Source organism: Phycodurus eques, chromosome 13 (genome assembly GCF_024500275.1).
Source record: "Phycodurus eques isolate BA_2022a chromosome 13, UOR_Pequ_1.1, whole genome shotgun sequence".
Lineage (NCBI taxonomy): Eukaryota > Metazoa > Chordata > Actinopteri > Syngnathiformes > Syngnathidae > Phycodurus > Phycodurus eques.
Genome location: NC_084537.1, coordinates 9,548,459 through 9,564,862, shown reverse-complemented (window position 1 = coordinate 9,564,862; position 16,404 = coordinate 9,548,459). Strand labels below are relative to the sequence as shown.

At 41.4% G+C, this 16,404-nt stretch overlaps 1 protein-coding gene across 1 annotated transcript; it reads right to left on the bottom strand.

The window, feature by feature from the left end:
- Positions 1-4,776: 4,776 nt before the first annotated feature.
- LOC133411378 (serotransferrin-like) lies at positions 4,777-14,450 on the bottom strand. Its single transcript, XM_061693693.1, has 17 exons — positions 14,408-14,450; positions 13,085-13,236; positions 12,127-12,229; positions 10,658-10,849; positions 10,461-10,590; positions 9,817-9,872; positions 9,261-9,424; positions 8,942-9,095; positions 8,704-8,864; positions 8,248-8,344; positions 8,139-8,159; positions 7,712-7,876; positions 6,779-6,929; positions 5,521-5,588; positions 5,270-5,451; positions 4,935-5,124; positions 4,777-4,823 (listed from the first exon to the last, which is right to left on the bottom strand). Exons 1-17 carry the CDS (start codon positions 14,448-14,450, stop codon positions 4,777-4,779), a joined length of 2,076 nt encoding a protein of 691 aa, XP_061549677.1.
- Between the last annotated feature and the right edge of the window lie 1,954 nt (positions 14,451-16,404).

Genomic DNA, 16,404 nt, shown 5'->3' with positions numbered 1-16,404 from the left:
ACTTTTAACAAATTCACAACAGTTTGTCAATTTCGAGTTTAAAGTTTAATCCAAATGCTCATGAGCTGAATAGTTACATTTAAATTTAGCGTGTTACAACACGAACCCTCAACTTCGATAAATACTTAAAAGTCTAAATGCCATTTCGGTGATTATTTAAATTTTAGCATTTCATATATTCAGCATGAGCATTTCTTTCCCCTTTACACTACATCAACTTAGATTATAGATAAATGCTACATCTAAATGACTTAATATTTAGCTTCACCTGAAACAGTTACATTTAAACAAACATTTCTCAATTCTGATGAATACTAAAACCCAAAACCTATATTCACAAATAGTTTCACCTGAAACATATGGATATTACCATATAAAACAGCTCTGATTGAAAAGTTTAAATATGCAAAAAGTGGCTTTCAAACTTTAAAACCTTGAAAGGTAAACCTGACAAAATGTTGCCATCATTTTCATCGTGAGCAATTTACAAACAACACCAGATACCAAACCACAGGTCATCGTACTCAGTGCTCTCCTCCATAACCGACTGGGGGGGGGGGAAGAAAAAATAAATTAAAAAAAAAAAAACAACAACCTAACACACAAAGAAACAAGGAATAAATTGGCCCCCATGCAGCAAACTAAAACAATAAACTAAAAGAAGAAAAGCTGCGCCAGCATGGCCCAAAAACAAGCAAGCGTTAGCCAACGAAAGCAAAACGACCACACCAGTCACCACCTACTTGTTGCCTTTTTCTGAGTGTCAGCTTGACAAGGAGAGAAGAGATGCCGCCATCTTTTGCGGCACTCCATTATATTTTGGCCTCCACCTAAGTGCTAATTGCCCTCAGGTGCTGCAACAAGCAGGTCGGTCAAGGAGGGCGCTCCTAGTGGTGGCCACAGGAACTGAGGAAGCGCCATCACGGCTGCACGCAACAGGGAGCTCAACATCATCAATGTTTGGATTCCCGGATTTTAACAGGCCCAAAACTCATGCCTACATTTCCTAAATATGAACATTTGATTTATTTCAACAATAGTACATTTTCTACGTGCATTCATTTATTGGTATTGATTGACGGTTGAAGTGGAATTTGTCCCAAACGAATAATAAAATGTAGAGGGGAAAAAAAGCAACTTATCAATTCCTACCCTTCATATCTAAATAGCTTTGAACTGATATCTTATTAATAAAATAATTAATTACTTATCAATAAGTTATTCATATAGAGTATAATATACACTCTTGTAAAATTACAGCCAAACAATGGCCCCATACGAACAGGCCATTATATATGTTTACAAAATATTCATAGCTACTACGCCAATATATTTATATATATATATATATATATATACGTATATGTCTGTTGTACTAGAGCGGCTCCAACTACCGGAGACAAATTCCTTGTGTGTTTTGGACATACTTGGCAAATAAAGATGATTCTGATTCTGATATATATATATATATATATATATATATATATATATATATATATATGTGTGTACATACATATATATTTATATATTTATATATATATTTATATATATGTATATATATACGTATATATATATATATATATATAAGAAAGGAGCCAAAAGGTTTACGTGGTCGCATGAGTAAATTGAGCTCGTTAACACTTCCACTAGCAGTAACACTTTGTTCTCGATGAACAAATATTGTAAAAATAACCCCAGACGTTTCACAATACAATCAGGGGTTTCCTGACCTCTCATTAGGTGTTTCAACACTGGAATGTTTGTGGTGTGATTCCGATAAGACGCACGGCTTAACAGGGACAACATAGTATTTATGATGTTGACTTTTGTTTGGTGTGTTCATTATGTTTCAGGACTTTGGTGACTAACAAAGAGGTGAGGTAAGGATGTTTAAGGCCATTTATTCATGCACGCCAGTAAATCCTGCTCCTCTTTTTTTGGTTTTTGCATTCAGCATTAATGGATGACCTCAACCAATACCAAACTACAATAAAGTAAAACCACACTCACCTTTTGAAGAAGGTCCTGATTATCATGTCTCTAAAAGAATATCCCAAGCAATTTTCCTCTGTCCTGGCTATGTTAAGAGTGATTTTTTTCCCCTCCCCGATCTGCTGGGAAAACATCTGGGTCTGACAATCGCAAAGGTTAAGCTGAGTACATACCGATAATCGGGCCCAATTTGAAATTCCCCCTTCCCGATCAAAGCAAGTAAAAACCTGATTATCGAAAAGATTATTCAGAGCGATTTACTTGTGGTGTGGGTGTGTTAAGAGTGAGACAGTTCTACACAGCGGTCATCGAATCAGTCCTGTGTTCTTCCATCACAGTCTGGTTTGGTGCTGCTACAAAAAAGGACAAACTCCGACTGCAACGGACAATCAAAACCGATGAAAGGATTGTCGGTACCCCCCTAACCACCATTGAGGACTTGCACGCTGCCAGAACTAAGACAAGGGCGTGCAAAATCCTCTCGGACCCTCCGCACCCCGGTCACCGGCTCTTCCAGCTCCTTCCCTCAGGTAGGCGCTACCTATCAATGCAAACTAGAACTAGTAGACATTCCAATAGCTTCTTCCCTCTTGTGATCAACTTCTTAAACACCTAACCTACAATTCCATTACAACATGCTGACAATTTCTTGACTTGAGTTCGTTGTCACATTTCTGTGGGGCCAATTATGTATTACTCGTGCACTCACTGGAGTTGTGTCGCCATGCTGCACTATTTGCATCTACTGGCCACTCATGCCAGAGTAGCATCTGCTCCATTTGCACACTGATTGAGGAGTATCTGCAACATTTGCACAACCAACATTGTCCCAGATGATCGCACAACTCGTCACTTTAAACCGCATACACTCCTTGAAGTCTCAGCGCCCTTTGCACAACGGTCATTGCACCGGACTATTGCAATATTAGTCATTCGAACTGCTCTAAGTGCTAGAGGACTGCATCTTTTTGCACAATTGTCCAAAAAGAAAAATGTACCGGCATTACCAGATAACGAGCAACGCTTTACTGCTCAGTGACTGTTTTTTGTTTTTTGTCAATGTCTTTCTGTCTCCAAAGTGTTCTGTAAATTGACTGTCTGTTGTCATACTCGAGCGGCTCCAACGACTGGAGACAAATTCCTTGTGTGTTTTTTTGACATACTTGGCAAATAAAGATGATTCTGATTTTACCTTCCTTTTAATCAAAGTTGGCAATAACACCATTACCAGATGTCTCTGAAAGATTGCAAGTAATTATCTTGTCGTGCGGTGTGTATAGGGTATTCGTGCAATCAACTGCCACATTCGGCAAAACATGTCAAAGCAACTCCTTCCAGCGCGAGTAGATTGTGGAACCCTATAGCAGGAAACTGGGGAAAAACGCCCATAGGAACTTTAAACATGTCCAATGTGGCGTTTTACATAAGATGTCTTCAAGAGTTACTAAAAATTACGATATCCAATGTTTGGGATTTGTTGATGTTTACGTACATCATAAAATGTTAAGCGGGATACACATACTGATAATCGGGGTCTTAATTGAGCATTTTCCCCGATGCCAATTAAAGTCACCAAAAACCCAATTATCCTGGGCAATTTTTACATGTTGTGGGGTGTGGTTAGAAGAATTTTTCCTCCCCAATCTGCTGCGAAAACATCCAGCCTGACAATTGTAAATGTTAAGCAGTGTACAAACATACTGATAATCAGGGTGAATTTATGATAGAAATTATACATATTTGATTGATAACAGTAAAGGGATACCATACTGAATTTTCTTTTAAATATTGATTTTACTGAGTATTTGAATTATTGGCAGTTATTCAAAAGGTAATTGTAAGAGAGAAAAAAAAAAAAAAAAAAAGATTTTTTTTAAACTTGTAATTCCAAAATGTCTTGACCGGTATGTGTCACAAATGTTTTCTAAAGAGCCTATTTACATTTTTGGATATATAGGATTTTTATCCTCTTGTTTAATAATACTAATTAAAACTAACAAATGCATCTTAGTATGGTCAGAGTTCCTTTTTTGAGGGGAGGGAGGTTCATTTACAAACGGTCCTTCGTTACTGAAGCTGTGTTTACCCTTAATGCCACGCGAGAGAGCCTCATTATCCATCCATTATCTGAGCCGCTTATCCTCAAGTGTTGCGGGAGCACTGGTCTTCCAGCGCTGGAGCCTATCCCAGCTATTAATCGGGCAGGAGGCAGGGTACACCCTGAACTGGTTGCCAGCCAATTCCAGGGCACAAATAAACCACCATTCGCACTCACACCTAAGGGCAATTTAGAGTCTTCCATCAACCTACCATGCAAGTATTTCCTTTTGGGATGTGGGAGAGAAAACCGACGCAGGTACAGGGAGAACATACCAACTCCACACAGGCGGGGCCGGGATTTGAACCCGGTCCCCAGAACTGTGAGGCAGATGTCCTAACCAGTCGACCACCGTGCCCTGACAAGTACATCCATCCAAAATGTTACTGAGTAAATGTAATGCATTACTACCCACCTTTGCAAAAACCTAACGCTGAATATCTTATCCAGTATGTTGACAACACGAATGTACTTTTTGGTAATGATTCAGAGCAAGATTTTGTAAGGCATTGAAAAGGCTTTATTTGATAAATGAGGTACATGTTAGGAAAAACAGTTTGCGAAATAGGTCTTGAATATTTGCGGCGGGATAAGTATTGATTTGTAAGTGGCTATTGAGCATGTTGAGATCAGAGAGACAATACAATGTCGCATCAGTATGCATCATGGAAAAGATGTTGAACCATCTAGTTTGTCTGCTGACAGGTGTGGGACGTGCACAATTTCTCCAGATCTGTGTGAAAGAGCAAAAGGGGGAAAAAGCATTTTCACTATGTGACCATTTCTGTTATAACAGACTAATTCCATATTTCCAGGGTGGTTTGAGTCCAAAAGCATCCCAAACCTGGAATGGCATCGCTGCACTGCCTCAGTGAGGTCATGGTATCCATGTAATCTGGTCCTAAGAAGCTCTTATAAGTAGATCCGCTTGGCACCTCCTGGAGACATTTGGTGGAGTCTTTGAAGAGGTTCTTCTCAGGATCAGACTTAAACATTTTGAAACCGGGGTCGCTGCCGCTTGTGCCGAACCTGGCCTAGGAATTAAAGTTTGGAGAATGTGACATTAATTTGACCTGTATAGAATGTATTTTTGGGTCATGCCCAGATTTCACCCAATGTTGCCAACTTTTGAGGGCAAGAATAATTAGGTGAGACAGCACACTGGATGCATTTCCCTACCTGCTGTTCCTGGAGAATACTGACAACTTTGTTGCGGGTCTCGGGGCGGGTCACCACAGCATGTGCCGGGGTGGCCGCCAGGTGGCAAGACTCAAAGTCTGTGATGGGCACCGGACCCTTGGCGGGGCAAATGAGCTCATAGTCACTGCTCAAGACATCTGCTGCCCACGCTGGACCCTTACCTGCAAAGGAGCACAAATATGATCGGTTTTGGTACTGGCGGGGGTGTGTGTGGTGTCTAAGGTTGTTACCGTCACTGTTGTCTTCAACAATTGTGTGTTTAATGAAGGCCACGTCACCAGCACCCTCAACAAGACATCTGAAAAGGAAAAAAAGATCAAGCTTCCATCCTTGAATCCAGCCATTTCCCAACTAAGCCAAGACAGTGGAACCCCAATAAACCGGACCATCGGTTTATTGGGGTTAAAAAAATAAATAAATAAAATAAAATAAAAAAAGTCTCCATTTGTCACTTAAACTGAAATCGGCAAAGTCTGTTAATTCCAGAATTGGCTGTTGCGGTGCAATGCAGTCAGAGAATGAGAGACTCATTTACGGTCAGATCCAATTCCCTGCCACCGTGGGGGACATCGGTTTCAGACCCCGACTGGACCATCCGCCAACATCCCCCGGACTCACGGCTGTGGTGTCCTTGAGCAAGACACAGATACCCCGAAATGCTCCCCAGGCGCTTCAGCTGCCCCCTGCTCCAGTGTGTTCCACTAACATGTGTATGTGTTCACTGTGATGGGTTAAATGCAGAGAACAAATTTCGTGTGCATGCATGCATGTTCATGACAATAAAAGGTGGTTCTTCTTCAAAGGAATGCCTCCAAGCAACCATGTTGAATGCGGGGCATTGGCGTGACAGCCATGTCATGATGGTGAAATTTATTGTGTATAAACTCACAGCAGAGAGTGCGCAGCATGGCGCGCACTCTGAAGAGTACAAAAGTCTCTGCAATGTCATTTTTTGTCAAGCTGTTTGCCTTTGGAACTCTGAGGCACACCAATTCCTCATAGCTCATTAAAGAGACTCCTATGATGAGTACTGTATATCGTCACCATGACCAAGCACGCCAGCGTGCCAAGTTTGCATAAAATGTGGCAGTTTTTAACATTTACCATAACTGCTGTACTGGGCACTAAGGCCACAAAAAACTGTGTACTATACAGTAATATGGGTGCATATGGCCTGGGGGAGGGGAGAAACAAAAAAAAAAAAGGGCAAAAGTTATATCGTAGGACCCAACCCCTCTTAGTCTGTTCTATCGAGGTTCCACTTTGTCTGCTTAAGTTAATTTCATTCTGTAGATGGGTGGGGGGGGTGCTGTCGAACTTTTTTTTTTTTTTTTTTGTCCCCCCCATAAGCGCTACTGCAGCATGGTCTCAGTTGAGGTTCTGTGTTAGAATCATGTTCAGTCAGCTGGGATAGACTCCAGACATTCTTGCTTGAGAAGTAAGATGTGGTTTTCTGAATGCTCTTCATAGTTGCATGAAGAATTTTACCTAAAGGCCCCAGCATAGCCGTAGTACTTCTCCTCTGAACTGGGTTGGCACTTGAATTTGTCATCCACAGGTTTCCCACTGCCTGCGCACTGAGAGCAGAACGGCGAGCCGGCCGGAGCTCCAGGGGCGCAGCCGCTACTGAAGAACTTGCCTGAAGAAATGGCACAGGGCATGATGTACTTTTGGCAACTTTTTTTAGATTTAGTGTGTAATAAAGTAAATTTGTCTGGGACATTGATACATCGTCACTGGAACTGAAAGTGTATTGCAGTTTTCCCTAGTATGCAGACTACACACCAGTTGTAGTGAGAGTGCCTGGTGTCCCCATCAAGCGAACTCTGACCCTGTACCTGGTAAGAACTGGCGCGTTCCCTGCATCAATGCACCCAAAGACTGGTTTCTAAAGGCAGACTGACCTCACTGCAACCAAGCCCCTGGCTCCAGTTTTAGACAATTTTCCCCAGAGTCTCACTTGTTCAGCAAGTACATTGCTATACCCTGCATAGTCCCAAGCAAAAAAAAGCCTATTTTAAGATCCAACCAAACTAGTGTTTTGCTCCAAGGAAGACAATTTTTCAGTTTCACGACACCAATCCAAAGCAAGCCCTGTGCGCTGCCAAAACCCTCAGTCTGCAATTCATGAGTTTGTTTGGGATTAAGGTAGTAATCGCAAATTTGAATATTATACCAACCCCTCCTTTGATTACCCTGTGGGTGCATTATGCCAATTTGTCATATGAGGTGTCCCAATCAAAAGAAAATGTACCTTGGGGTGTTACTGATTATACAGAGATGACAAAAATACAGCATTCAAAATATTGCAAAACATTTACTTCTCACATCAATATGGTTACACTTGAGTCTACAACAAACTCTACCGCAACAATTGCAAGTTAGAATTTATACCGTCATTTCAAATATGAGTCTACTTACTGAACTCGCAGCTGCCGGTCTCCTTGTGGATTTTACCCATGGGAATGTTCCAGCCGGCGTTTCTGCCAAAGCCTGTGTGGCAGGACCGCTTCCCCCTCAGGTTGGCCCAGGTCACCCCGGAACCCTTCTTGACCACGGCGACTGCGAAGTAGGACGATGACGAGGCTACACACGCCACAATAGGATTTAGATGGTTTTCTTCACCAAGAAACCCTCAGAAAATAACTTGCTGAAAATCATGCATGTTAGTCATTGAACCAGTCATTCATTGTATTGTCCTAGGGTGTGAATGCTTGTCTATATTGTACGTGCACACTGACTGGCAACCAATCCAAGCTGTACCCGCTTCGCTCACCCAGTCAGCTCGGAAAGAGCCCACCTGAGACCCTAATGAGGAACAAGCAGTATAGAAAAATACATTGCTTACCTCCAGATATGCTGCACTTGGCTGTGGGACAAGAGGTACAAATGTAACTCATTGAGAAACAATTGGGGTAGGTGAGAGAGGAATAATATTGAATATTCTCTTCCTGTACCTTCATCGTACTGCTCCACCATGGCTGGAACCAGACCGCACTGTCCGGCAGTGTACACCTCCCCCCCATCCACTGCCACTGCATCTGCCTCTTTACTCTAAAGTAAATGAAAGATCTGCTTCAAACCCGAAAGGCGGACTTCCTTTTCATTTCATGCATCCTGTTATAATCAACATGTCCACCCAGTTTTGTATAGATGAAACTGGTGATCTATTTTTTTACCTTTCCTTGGGTGTTACTAGGTGAAATTGCTGCCTTCCTCTTCCATTGCAGGTATGGTGCGTTAAACTGTGCATTCTGTGACTAAAGCCGTCTATCCAATATGGGGTCAATTGGTGAAAAACATTTTTTGCGGCTAATTTTCCAAACTTTCCAGGGGGTGCTACAGAGTGACTTGTGGGTTATAATGCGGACCCTCAAATTGCATAAATTTTCAGAATACACTTGTCATCTTACCATGATCATCTTAAGGCACTCTTCCACACTGGGGGCAGTCTGACACAGAATTTTGTTTTCGCCATCCACCATGCCATTGACACTCCACGTGTCACATTTCCGTGTCTCGATGTGGCCCACGGAACACCACGTGATGGCGCTTGATCCAGCTGCAGTGATCTCTGGGGGGAGGAGAAAAAACAAAAAAGACCCAAAATTGTTCAAGTGTTCAGCTGAGTTAGATTGAGTTTGTCGTTACCTTTGTTCAGAGAGCGAACGGTGCTCATGTAGCCGGCACCCAAATACAAAAAGGCGTTTGTGTTGGGAGGCAGCCGGACCAGTTTCTGTGTGGAGTCTTTGAACATCAGGTTCTTGGCGGGTGCGTACGCAGTGGAGGAGAACAGGTTGAAGCCCTGTTTTGACAAAGAAACGTGCACAAAAACACATTTCTCAAATCAAGTGCATCTTACCCGATTTAAGCCCCTTCAAGGCAGAGAGAGAAAGAAAGAAAAAAAAAAAACTAAAAAAAAATAAAAATTCCACATGAACACATTTCTCAAATCAAGTGTGCATCTTGCCTGCACTGTGGTGACGCTTCGCCAGATCAAGTCTGCCAGCGCCGGGTCTTGGCGGGTGACCACAGCATGGGCGGGTACCCTGGCCAGGTGGCATTCTTTGTAGTTGTCAATGGGTGCTCTGGTGTTGTCCACACACAACAGCTCATAGTTGGCCTTCTCGCTGTCTGCAAATAAATACATTTGTCCAAATTGACAACCGTTGATATTTATAGTAATCTTCAAAATACACGAACTATAGCAAAAAATTACAGCTGGAAGAGCCGGTGTATGGGCCCTTACAACCACCCTCCAAATGAATTGGATTTTTTTTTCCCCCCCCCCATCACCCATCTGTATAGCATACCCACTTCTGATTCTGGCTCATTTGGGAGAATGAGGATTCTTTAATATATTTTTCATAACCTGAAAGAATTTGGTGGACACCAATCATGACTGACCAATGAAGCAGCATCAAGGATCCATGCTTGAAATTGAACAGGAACGCCGGGTTGCCAATATCTTTCGACATGACTAAGCAATAAAAATGAATCCAAGAGAGTACCTTGAAGGAACTCACCTGGTACAGTCAGATGCTTGACAAACGCCACATCTCCAGCATCTTCGACTAGGCACCTAGTGACAGACGGTTGGTGAGCTTGTTAAATAGTGAGCTGAATGCAAAGAGTGAGTCACTGTGTGCCTTACAGACCAATCCACAATGGTTGAAAACTTCAGAAAATTGTTTTCCCTCCCACACACTAAGATTTAAACAAAACTGTTTCAAGTATTTAGTGCCCGTTGACACCGTCCAAGCTGCAAAGCATGCTTGCTTTAAGCTGTGTCTTGCCAGTTGACTGCTCTAAACTGGTTCAAGTATATCAAGGAACAGAGTTTGTGTTTGTTTGAACTGTCTCAGAACAACCTGTGGGGTTTCCGCAGAGGTCAGTTCTGACCTCAATCAATATCCAAGAGGTCGCTCTTTGTTTCAAAAAGGTTAGTGACCCCTTTTCTCCATCTTTGAGAACCTTGGAGTAATCTCCTGCTGGTGACCAGTCAGGACGAAATACAGTGAGGCTGTTTCAGTTTCTTTGCTGTTCTTTCAGGAGAGCTCTGGTATAGATTTTTGGCCTGCTGTGGAACTAGCGCAATTAAATTTGGCTGGCCTGCATAATGCCTAAACCCATTAAAACTGCAATACAGCGGGGTACCCACTGCACTTACTGGAATGCACCACCATAGTCGTAGTAGGGTTCATTGTGAGACCGTGAGCAGTCTCCCTTGCAGCCTTTGCACAGTTTGGAACCCTTTTCTGCTCCGGGGGCACAGCTCCGCGAGAAGAAGCTACCCACCGCTGCAAATAAATAAGGTTCAAAATAGCTCAACTTAGGTCTATAACTTTAACACGAGACATCACTCACCAGCTTCAATCGTTTGGTCCTCAATGCCTCCCCACTTCAACACACCCAACTTGATCAGAGTTCCAATCGGGATGTTCCAGCCAGCAGATTTTCCCAAACCAGTGTGGCAAGATCTCTTCCCCGCCAGGTCGCGGATACCAAAGTCTGTGCCCTTCTTAACCACGGCGACGGCGTAATAACAGCTATCAGATGCTGAGCACATTGCATAATTAAAAAAAGTTAAAAAGTTGCTGTGCAACCATTTCTCCAGAAAAATGAATGTGGTCAATACCTGCTGATAGAAAATTCATTTGGGTATACAATGATCAGGCTTATTTTGAGTCAGTTTCCTCCTGATCAAAGTCTTCAAAGGTCTGATTTTAAGGTGTCTAAAAGATTGAGCGATTAACCTGTGGTGTGGGTGCATTGATGAATTTTACTCCCTGATGTGCTCAGAAAACACTCGGGGCTGACAATCGGGCCAAATTTGAGCATTTGTCTCACTTGCAAACAGCCAGCAAAGGCCTGATTATTGAGTGACTAAATTATTAGGAGCAAACCTCTTGTGATGCATTACGTGTTGGAATGATTTTTTCCCCTCCCATTCAGAAAATGGTCAGATCAATCAAATGTTCAACAAGGTAATCATTGCCAATCAGCCTAAATTTTGGCATTGTTTTCAACGAGATCAAGGCCTCATTGCCCTTTAATATCCTGAGCAATTATTCCACGGTGTGGGAGTGTTTTGAGAGATTTCTCTTCCCATCTGTTGGATAGAAAAGTGTTTTACCCATTCTACATTTCTGACCACAATTCCTAGCTTCTATTATCACTTTTGTATTTTCTGGCCCAGTGGCACCATGCTACCTCATAGGTCAGCCTTTGTATTCCAACATCTGGTATGGGGAGGAGACATTCGTCAGCAGTGATAAATGGTTTGTTGTGTCAACAAGCACGTCAAGACACCATTTATCAGTTAGGCAAAATTGCCAGAATTCTTCGATTTAAGGTCCTATGCGAACAAGCAATTTCGAGTGTTTTAAGCCGAACATGGGTCAAAATGAGGGACACAGAGATCTATTCGGTCTGCGATTGAATGCAAAATTTGAAAAACGACCGGATCAGACCGTGCGTTTGTGATGTTAGTTAATTATTCAATTGTCTGCCCACTGAACTGAATTTCTGGGTTCCATGTGAGCAGGTCTCAGCCCCCAAATCATACAAACTGTCTAAAGATGTTTGAAATAACTATACAATGTAACTGGATGAAACAGCGACGCTCGCAGTCTTTGTCAAAATGTCAATGCTTAGCCACCACAAGCCACATGAAAGAGCAAAGCCATTTTCAATATTTAAATTAACAGTAGAAGAACTACCAACTAGAAGAGCTTGAAAAAAGGACCTCACCAACCCAAATTCTTACAAAAAAAAAACCAATTTGCTAGCATGGGACCTTTAATGGATTGTTGACATTGTTTAGGGTGACTTACCAGCACCATAGTCTTCTGCAATTATGGGATGGAGTTTGAAGTTTTCCAGTCCTGCAGTGTAGACGTCTCCTCCATCCAACGTGATGGCGTCGGCTGTTCCTGCCTGTTCGGAGGACAATGAAAAGTCATCTTATTAGCAACTTCTCAGAGCCAGTGTTGCCAACTTTCACAGCCCTCTAACAACTATTTTTTTTTTTTTTTTTAAAAACGCTTGCAAACAATCTTAACTTTTGGCATGTACTCTTACCTTCCCAAACTGCAAAAATGCCTAAGCTTACCTAATGTTGGCAAGAGAGTTGAGACTTTTCTCCAATGCATCAGTAAGCCAAAGAAAACTCATTTTAGAATACAAGATCTTACTTTAAGAATCTTAATTCAAACTATTCCATTGGTAGATTAATTTGAGAACAAAATCTTGTTTTAAGAAATCTGCCAATGGAACTCATGAATTGACTTGATAAGATTGTTAAAACAATCTTACCTTGGTCTTGCTGAAAATGTTTAAATAAGTACAGTAGGTTCATGACAATAAAAGGTGATTCTTCTTCACGAGGTAAGATTTTGCATTTTTTTTGCAGTGCCCTGGTGCCAATGAAGCAACTTTAGCCAATTTCCCAGCTCTCTCATAAACCAGTTCTCAAAAGCAACTGGTGACAAATCAAGGAGCTTTTGGTGGGTACCACCATTTTCCAAAAAGGTGACTAGCAGCCACTGTAGTTACTTCTGATTGGGCGAGATGTGGCATACCCTGAACTTGTCAGCCAATCACAGGCCACTATTTAATTCACCTAACATGCATGTGTTAAGCCGGAGAACGCAGACAAAAATCCATGCAAGCACAGAGAACATGCACCATTCAAACCCAGAACCTTGGAAGGCGAGGCAGCCGTCTCAACCATTCAATACCATGCTGTCGCTTTAAGAAATCCCATTTGAAAACAATGATTTTGATGCTCACATGAATGGCTTCGATGCATCCTTTGGAGTCTGCTTTCTGTACGCAGGAGAACACGGGCGCCTTGGCGGCCAAGTCAGAGCACTTTTGTTGCTCCTTGTCCGACTTGACGCACCACCTGACATGCTCGGTGGGGGCCGACAACGCAGCAGCTACTGCAACAAGGCGGGGGTGTTGAGCAGATAGAGTATGACAAAGTGTTCATTGAATTTTTGAAATTCTTTTTAGCATTTATTTCATATCATTGTCTTGGTAGATCAACTCGTAATGTGTTTCCACTACTGAACGTTTCTGCACACTAGTAGGACATCTGCAAGCTACAAATACTAGTGATCCGCAAGATTAGAGTCTCAAAATGGTACAAGCGCTCCCTTGACTGGTACATGACAAGTTCCAATTGCAAAATATTAGCGGCATTTGAGTACAGTATAATTTACCTCGTACAATTTTACTTCCTACATTGAAGCACAGCGTGAGAGCCAAGTATTTTTTGCTCAGTTTGACAAGCGCTGTCCTTGGTGCTGACGAACAATTATGTCACTAGTAGCATGCAGCTGTCTGCTCGTTCAGTATTTACTCACGTGAAAACTGCTGTCCTACTAGTGTGCAGAAATGTGAAACAGCCTAAATAAAACATTCGCTCTAGTGCACCCTCGTTTTGCAACGAATTGTCTAACAAGTGATGACAGAGCGAACTAGTAGGCCAAAAGTGGCACTAATGGAAAAACATCACGAGAAAGGTTATTTTAGTATGTGCAACCCCAACTAGTGCAATGAATTCTTACAAAGGGTGTACTCGTACATTGAGTTTTAAGCTGACTAAAGGATCAAATTTATCAAGTTGCTTTCCATACATGCCTACTAGTTGAGCCTGAGAGTGTTACTAATGCAGCACACTAGTTTCCTTTAAGGTTTTGTACACTAGTATGCCAAGTGGCACGAGAAGTGAAAAGGTTACTAATAGGAAGTATATTACAGTAAAATCCATGTACTTTTTACTAGTATGCTCTTCGACAATTCACAGAAGGGGACACTAGTGCCTGACGAGTCGTGAGGCAAAACTGCAATAGTTGACAACATTTACGAGTACTACTAGTGTATAAATTGTTAACATTGCACGTGACTAGTACCATTAGTGCACTTAGACCTCACTAGTAACAGGTAGTTCTACTAGTATGAAGAATGTCACAGTGGAATTTTTTTTACTTGCATGAGTTATTCTAACACTGGGCCCTCATCCTATAACTAGCAGGGCCAAAGAGCTGACAAGTACATTGATAAAGGCTGGTGAATAAATGCTGTCCACGTGTCATCGATTGAGTTTACCCAAGTAGCTAAGCAGCAGTAGCGCCGAAATGAGATGCTTCATGGTGGACGGGTCAGCAGAGTGAGCTGCAGTCAGACCGTCCTTTTATAGCCACACGAGACTGGAAGGAAGGGGGGGGGGGGAGATAGATAAGTGGCACAGTTTGCTCAAGTTTCCCAACTGGGTGCACCTTTGTGTGCTTTAAGCAGACTTAAACACACACGCCATTTTTAACATCCTTTTGTCATCTGATTTTTCCTGCATGCACAATATGAAGCCAATCAAAACTTGATTTCAAACTGTCCCCAAAGGAAACATGAAATTTGATAGCCATTCAATTTGATATAGATTATCAAGGCTCTTTTTTTTTTTTTTTTGGGTCAGGGGTTTACAGCCCCCTTGCTTAAATGACATTTTTGAATGACCTACATTGCACACATCTGTTGCAAAAACCGCAGAAAAAGCCAAATTATGCAGTTTGTTTAAAAATGACACATTAGGAGACTGCAACACAAGGACCCCAGATACAAAAAGGGGCGAGACCAGCTACACAAGCTTTATTTTGTCCTGCACCCCACACCAAGAAAATGCAAAGAAAAATAACCATGACAAATTGAGTCAACACTAGACCAACAAAAAAAATGTTGACTTAAAGGTCACTTTTTACAAATTAACGACAGTTTGTCAATTTAGAGTTTAAAGTTTAATCCAAATGCTCATGAGCTGAATATTTACATTTAACTCTAGGACGTTACAACACGAACCCTCAACTTCAATATCAAATACTTAAATGCAAAGTCTAAATGCCATTTCGGTGATTATTTTAGTTTTAGCATTTAATATATTCAGCATGAGCATTTCTTGCCCCCTTTACACTATATCAACTTAGATTATAGATCAATGTTACATCTAAATGCCGAAGAGAAAAAATAAATTAAAAAAAACAACAACAACCTAACTCGCAAAGAAACAAGGAATAAATTGGCCTTTGTGCAGCAAACTAAAACAATAACCTAAAAGAAGAAAATCTGCGCCAGCATGGCCCAAAAACAAGCAAGCGTTAACCAACGAAAGCAAAAGGACCTCACCAGTCACCACCTACTTGTTGCCTTTTTCTGAGTGTCAGCTTGACGAGGACAGAAGAGATGCCACCATCTTCTGCGGCACTCCTTTATATCTTGGCCTCCACCTAAGTGCTAATTGCCCTCAGGTGCTGCAACAAGCAGGTCGGTCAAGGAGGGCGCTCCTAGTGGTGGCCACAGGAACTGAGGAAGCGCCATCACGGCTGCACGCAACAGGGAGCTCAACATCATCAATGTTTGGATTCCCGGATTTTAACAGGCCCAAAACGCATGCCTACATTTCCTAAATATGAACATTTGATTTATTTCAACAATAGTACATTTTCTACGTGCATTCATTTATTGGTATTGATTGACGGTTGAAGTGGAATTTGTACACATAAAATAATAACTGTTTTGGAAAAAAAGCAACTTATCAAGTCCTACCCTTTATATCTAAATAGCTTTTAACTGATATCTTATTGATAAAATAATTAATTACTTATCAATAAGTTATTCATATCGAGTATAATATACACTCTTGTAAAATTATAGCCAAACAATGGCCCCATATGTACAGGCCATTATATATGTTTACAAAATATTCATAGCTACTATGCCAATATATATATATATATATATATATATATATATAACGTTTTTTATATATATAATATTTGATATATATTTTATATATATAAAACGTTTTTTGCCACATTTTTTGCTTCCATGGGGGCATGATAAAACAGACATAGGGATATCCATAAACCGGTTAAAACGCATCAGAAAGATGCAGAAATATGAGTAATTTTTCACAGAGGATAAAGAATATATATCTGTGAGTATTGTTATATTATCTGTTTACATGTGTCGCTCAACCTTTTGTGTGCAAATATCTGTTGTTTAAGGGATTATAACACGGTGACACCAATGCATTATCTTATATTACTTAAATC

Coding starts and splice junctions, on each gene's coding strand:
- LOC133411378 (XM_061693693.1), bottom strand. CDS start 14,450: ATGAAGCATCTCATTTCGGCGCTACTGCTGCTTAGCTACTTGG. Junction 12,230..13,084: donor GATGCATCGAAGCCATTCAT/GTGAGCATCAAA, acceptor TCCTCCGAACAG/GCAGGAACAGCCGACGCCAT. Junction 7,877..8,138: donor CAAGTGCAGCATATCTGGAG/GTAAGCAATGTA, acceptor TGGCGTGTGTAG/CCTCGTCATCGTCCTACTTC.